The 6820-nt window shown below is 45.4% G+C and overlaps 1 protein-coding gene across 1 annotated transcript; it reads right to left on the reverse strand.

Moving 5' to 3' along the window:
• Nucleotides 1–2595: 2595 nt before the first annotated feature.
• On the reverse strand, nucleotides 2596–5830 carry LOC109769300 (uncharacterized). Its single transcript, XM_020328051.4, has 5 exons — nucleotides 5647–5830; nucleotides 5124–5306; nucleotides 4977–5037; nucleotides 3592–4866; nucleotides 2596–2967 (listed from the first exon to the last, which is right to left on the reverse strand). The coding sequence occupies exons 3-5, from the start codon at nucleotides 5000–5002 to the stop codon at nucleotides 2928–2930; spliced, it is 1341 nt and encodes a 446-aa protein (XP_020183640.1). The 5' UTR covers nucleotides 5003–5037; nucleotides 5124–5306; nucleotides 5647–5830; the 3' UTR covers nucleotides 2596–2927.
• Between the last annotated feature and the right edge of the window lie 990 nt (nucleotides 5831–6820).

Raw genomic sequence — 6820 nt, forward strand, 5'->3', positions numbered from 1 at the left:
TACAACTTAAACTTGCACACACAAATCATGATATCACAGGATACCAGATGGTATGAGCTGGTGTTATTGTCTTCAGTACATAGTTTATTTTCCCATGATGAAAGACTGATACAAGGTTTATTTTTGTTGTTTTTTGTTCCTGTCATTCTAGATCATGGATGGGCTGCATACATGTGGGATATGCTGAAGAAGGAGATTCATGTTCTGGACTTATTGTGTGCTCAAGTTGCTGGAGGAGTGCAGCGGCATATGATCCACCAGGAGGCTGTCTCACAGATTCACTCGCATTATTCAGCTGCCTACAGTGAGTTCTTTGCGAAATGACATTGTCCAGCTGACAGATGGAAGGGCAGCTTCCCCAAGATAATGTGAAGCCTGAGCTAGATGATTTCCCAACTACACTCAAATTCAGATAAACATCAAGAACAGGAAGGAAGTTGAGGAACTTTGCTTAGGGTTTGTAGCACTCAAAGAGGAACAGGTTGAGCCAGCCGGGTCACGGCGGCTGGGGTTTAATCCTATTACAACTCTAGATGCCTCTACCGATCTCCAAATCCTGGCTTTATAGCAATTACAAAACAGAAAGTGAACTGAAAGGTGAAGTTGTTGGACGATCAACAGCGATCCTTGACGCGACGGCTGCTGTCCGATGGAAGATCAACATCTCTCAGCAGCTGCCTCTGGCGCGAATCGGTAAGTGGAGGCCAGCATCGTTGGATGTGATTCATACGGTGGAGTTTGAATCAACAGCTGAAGCGATAACCTGCAGTTAACTGAAGATGGTTGTTGTCGATCTTCAGATAAGGGGCCTGACAGATAACGCACGATGTTTTCACTAGGTAAATGGACATTTTTATCGCAGACCTGTGTATGTCATAAGTTTTACTTCTGAAGACCTGACGAAGATTCAAATGTTATGCCCTTTTTTGCAGGGACGAGTCTGGGATGTGTATGCTTCATGCAATCAGGCAGTACGATGGGGATAAGATGATGTGGTCATTGACGAAAGCTTCATAGTCTGTTTAACTTTCTTACTTCTTTCATAAAATTGTTGGATGAGAATTTCAGCAACCAGAGCTTGGATGCTGTTTTGGCTCTGAAATCTGCAGAAAAACTTGGCCACTTCTCAGCAAATAGCTGTTTTTGAGGTATTTCGTTTGCATGATGAGCACGGAAATTGTGGCTGACAATGCGTTACGGGCTGCTCTAGAAGACAATGAGGAATGAGTGTTATCGTCAATGCTTATGTAGTGTGCAATTTGTTCATCACCTTGTGAGGGTTTGGACGGTATGTTTAGTGATCTAAACGCTCTTATATTTTTTTATGGAGGGAGTACTTTTTATTAGGATGGAACTAGCAAGTACGTGGATCTTCTAAATGACTTGTTAGCTATATTGTGTATGAAGAGTAATGCACTCAAATGCTGATCGACGAACCTCTTTTTTTCTGAACATTTTTTTTATGATCAGCTTTTGGTCAGTACAAGGTGTTGATTCAGCCAATTCTGTATATCCACATGGGAATCAAAAGCTGTGTCTGTGATGTGGTTGTTGGGAGGGCAATTTGAATTTTTTTTTTGGAGGGGGGGGGGCACAGGTTTCATAATTTTTTTGAAATGAACTTTGAAGAATGTTCAAATCTTGCATGAACCTGTGATCTCAGTGATACTCATGCATATTTGACAAATTTAGCGCAGTTGTATTTTAGTTGATAGTGATTTTGCAAAAGAGAATAAAGAAAAAACAGATTTTTTGGATTTTGTCATAAACTTTTTGTTTTTTTCCTGGGTGGTAGTAGCTCATTGAGACTAATATGCTCGCGGAACATTTTTGGGGGGTCGTTTGGCAGAGACTGAGCGGCCGTGAGAGAGCGACAAGTGGAGTAAAATGGAGTTGGTGGCAGATCCCAGTCCGAAGTGGAGTAAAATGGAGTTGGTGGCCGATCCCAGCCCATCTACAACCCATAACCGGCGTTACTTGCCGTTTGCACAATCGGCACAACGTCAGCTCCTCCCGTCCATAATAGGCATTAAATGAGGCGCGTACATGCCAAGCAATACAGCGTATGATGCATATCCTAGAACGAGCGGACGGCTCGTGATAACGTGACCAGGCGAGCTCGTCCACGCCAATGAGTTTTCGCATTAGTTCATACTTCCTCTGTAAAGAAATATAAGTGTTTAGACCACTAAAGTAGTGATCTAAACGCTCTTATCTTAGTTTACGGAGGGAGTACTTTATACTGAACTGAATTGTAAGCTATACTTCGAAGTCTTTGCACTAGAATGGCAAACTTCTAGAAAAAATCCGTTGATGATGGAAGCATTATCGTTGATCATGATATCATGTCTTGACGATATATATAACTTATCAGATCTCAGATCTTTGGATTTCGCATGATTAAAATGCATGCAATGGAAAAGGCAATATAAAATAAAGATTAAATCCGAATAATCCATGGAAACAAGAGAGAAAAAACATGGTACATTTTTGGCACTAGAACCAGGGCCTTTTCTAGCTCGTTTTATTTCTGTCGCACATGACGCCTGAAGTTTTAGGAGAAGGGTTTTTTGGAGAAGGGTTCACTCTGGCAGGTACGTCCCAGCAAACGCTCGTTCCCTCCTCCCATGGGTAACAATACGTTCATTCGAAGGAGGCTCCAAATCTGGCGTTCCCCAAATATTGGAGTCCTATTATTTATTATTACATAAACTTTGTAAAACAAACTAACCCCTTTCAATCTCTAGATAACCGTTTCATGGTGAGTCCTCTTGATTCACCATTTTCAAAGAAGAAAAAAGGAGACAATAACAGGTCGAAAACAGGTCCTGGCGGTACTACAACATCGTTCTACTCTTCCTTGATGCCGGGTGCCCTTATTCTTCATAACGCCCTTATTTTCAACATCGCTCTGGCCAAACAACTCTTCATATTGTCCTTGTTCTTCGTATGAAAGTTCTCTTAGGACTAGAAAGAAAAAATAAATTAAAGAATCAGGAGAAATAAGATTATCAGGCATGAGAAGGTAGAGTCAAATACAAGAGATAAGGAGATATGATACATATGTTCCAGCATATATTATGTGGAAACAACAAGAGGAACCACAAGAAGGTACAACAGTACTCAAATATTATGTGGAAACCACGGGTCAGTATGATACATATGTTCCAGCATAGAGATTAAATGACTAGTTACAGAACAGAAATATCTGCTTTCATAATTTCTCAATTAAAGCGTTGCTTAACCAGAGTTCCTATATAGCCTATGGAATCAATCATATGGTACCCAACACTGGAGTTCCCAAAATAGTCTACAGGAGCAATCATATCGTACCCGCACGTTCAACAGTTCTATGGAACGGTGCAAAGGAAGATGAGATGAGCCACTTATAAAAGTAATGTAGCATGATCAGTGCAGCCTATTATATCCAGAAACATTTTTTTATGATTACGTATTGATTATAACTACAAATCCCAACCATTAACAAGTATAATGCATATGCAAAACAAAATACTAATAGAATGCACATTGCAAATGTTGGTTATCTCAAGTTCTCAAAACGTATAGATCACCCAAAGGCTAAAGACAAACCTTGCAGGATCATTCTTGAGCACAGGGAATGTGGGTGGCCATGTCATCATAAAAGGATAAATCCGTTCTAAAGTTCGGTCATCTTCTGTCACCTCATACACTTTACGCAGCTCCCTGTGTTTAATATCCAAGTAAAGTGCACATTGGCCCATCTTCAAGAACACAAACTGGAGATTATCCCCCGTTTCGCTTGTGTTTAAAAGAGTAGGCTGCTCACCACCTGCCATCCCCAAAGCATCCAACATCTCACGCAAGCAAATGTCATCCAAAAGCAACCAGTTTCTCATGCTGCCGCTGTTGTCCCCCCTATGGAGCCAGATGCGAAGCTGCAGTATCTCAAGATGTATGAGATAAATCCCTGAATCATTGGCCCGTGACATCATCATATCTTCACAAATATACCGCTCCATTCCTTCCGGGAGAGGAATAGAGGTGAAGTTTGAGGTTGTCAAATTCAATGCAGCAATGCTTGTGGAGTGCTCCATATAGATCTTATTGCCAGACAGCAAAGGATTTAGATCCGATCGCGGAGAAGGGAGCACTGCCGCTGCTGAGGAACGCCAGTGCCAAAGACCATCTTGCAGCGTATATATGTTCGCCTTGTATTTTATAGAATATTTTTTTCCCTCTATGAGATAAGCCATTGACAACCATATGAAGGTCAAGCTCTTACCGTCACCTTCTTCCTTCAAGAGGAACTGGGCGCAAGTGCCTGCAGGTGAAGCGCCATCGAATTGGTCATATGGGGCCATCGGCGGTTCAACAACGCCTCTCTCTGGGCAGAGCGGCCAGTGCACTCCCCACAAGATCTTCTTGCCTTGGAAGCCATGGAGAAGGATGGTGTCGTTCTGGCAATCAAGAATGCACGCAAGTTCTTCGTCGTATGCCTCCAGACTGTAGTTCTCAGCCAGGCGGACAGCAGTGGCAAGCTCTGGGGGTTGAGGCAGCATCGAGACAAAGCACGGGCGGAGCAGGACCGGTAAGAGCTCGTCAGTTGACCTGGTGGAGACATAGAAGCCAAGGAGACGGGGCGGGTGGAGGCTGCGGAAGCGGCGGAGAAAGGCCTTGTTGGATACAATGAAGAACCAGCGCTTGCAGACAAGGATGGCGCGTATGAGGCTGGTGGGCAGGCCCAGTCGGACAATGATCTCGATGAGGAGGTCGTCGTCGTCCAGCACCCTGGATACGGAGTCCGCTGCCTCCAACGGCGGTGGGAATTGGGAATGCCTCTGCATCTTGCCATCCATACATGATGTCTTGGAAAAGGGATCGACCCTGAAATTAGAAGCATCTATAATCAGTACAATCGAACTGGACAATCTGATTGCGTGAAATCAATGAATAGGAGGAACTTAAAGAAACTGAATGAACTCAATCTAACGTACCCTCCCGGAGTGTCAGCAGGATCCATCTGCACCTCTCAGCTCCAGCTCACAACATTCAGTCCTAGCACAGGATGGAAATGGAGGATTTAATCTGATAGTGCAAGAAAAGAAAATGGGAGTGGTGGGCAGGGAGAGAAAGGGGATCACCTCCCGGTCGGTAGGGATGTAACAGCGCCGTTGTGGAGACGCGCGGGTCAGCAGCGAACTCCCCTCTTCTGTTAATCTCAACGGCAAAACAGAACCAAGAGAATGTTCCTCAAGATGCTATAGCACATTCTTCATCAGTACATAAGTGCCGCATCTGTTATATTTTCATCTTCTTCCTTCGGACTGCAGAAATTAAGTTAGGCTCCTAATTAGTAAACGTGATTTGTACACGGCACGGAAGAGAGTTGTGGCCACTCAAGATTCAGTTCCTGCAGAATTAGTCTGAGGAATTCAACATAAGCAACAGGACCCATAGTTTTCACAGAACTGAACACCATCAACAGTTACATCACCAAGGTTGCAACTTTACCAACCACCACATGAGACATACATACATACATACAGATCCCCCGATTTTCCGCCACAGATCCAACGCTTAGAGAGGTAAAAACGCGAAATTGTCCTCCACGGAAAGGGATAGATAGAAGCGCCCACGGCGGGAGGGGAAAGGGGGAGAAGCAACCTTGGAGAGGTCGCGGAGAGCGTTCTGGTGGCAGCTCCTCGCTGCAGAGGTCGATCACGCGGACGGTGGCGGCGGGGCCGGAGAGGGAGGCCAGTGGCGGAGGGAGACGGGGAGAGAAGGTGCTCTGTTTTTTCCGTGCGGTTCGCTCGGGGAGAGAAGATTAAGATGCCCCAGGCCGAAATGCTTTTCTTTTTCTTTTTTTGAGTGGCAAAACGGTGTCATATGATGGTGGCATTTGTTTTTCACATATGAAAATAGAAAATCCATCAATTGATGGCATGATATTTTTCTTAACATGGTACTACAATCAAAGCCGCTCACATACACTCATCCAATGAACATACACACGCACACAATTATGATGTTTTTTTAACACTGTACAATCGAAGTCGCTCACATAGCCAATTCCTATTAAGAATACGAGAGTGACAAATGAGATGGAGATCTTGGCTATCATCAAACCATCCTTTCCTACTCGCGCCTCAAGGGCCGGTCATTTACGCTCTCCACTTTTCGAGGTCATCCTCTTCAGCCTGTGTTAGTAGTGCTAGTTTTTCGTTTTTAGTACCTTACGGGTCTATAGAAAGGCTTAGAGCATGAGCATACACTCACCCCAATGAACACACACACGCACACGGCACAAATTACCCCTATGAGCTCACCTGTGAGAGCCGGCACATCATCTTGAGCGTACATCGCCGGAAGACCTGAATATATTCAGAAAAATGCGAGCACCAATGTCACGTATGGGACTTGAACTCTGGCGGGGTGGGGATAGCACGGTCGTGGGACATGCATCGACTCAAGAGACTCAAGGCATCGTCGTCTCCCAGACCCTACTCTTCCTCGTCGGAGTCCGGAGCCTTGATGGTGCCGGTCGATGTGAGGTCTACGACGGATCCGTCGTGGTCGGAGGCCACGTCCAAAACGATGCGGATGCGGCGCTCAGGGTTGCAGGCCATCCGTTGAGGCGCTGGAGTGTGCGACTCTGCCTCGCCGGCGTCTGTTGCGATGGCTGTCGTGGCCTCTCGCGCCCTCTGCCTCGCACGGCGAGTATGCTCTGTGATACACTCAGTGGACGGGCCATGGATGGCCTCGTCGTTCACGCGTCAAAAAAGGGACCACGCGTCCGCCACGACGTTCGGACGCCAAACGGAGCGCACCGCCTCCGGCG

The sequence above is a fragment of the Aegilops tauschii genome, chromosome 2 (assembly GCF_002575655.3).
Source record: "Aegilops tauschii subsp. strangulata cultivar AL8/78 chromosome 2, Aet v6.0, whole genome shotgun sequence".
Classification (NCBI taxonomy): Eukaryota; Viridiplantae; Streptophyta; class Magnoliopsida; order Poales; family Poaceae; genus Aegilops; species Aegilops tauschii.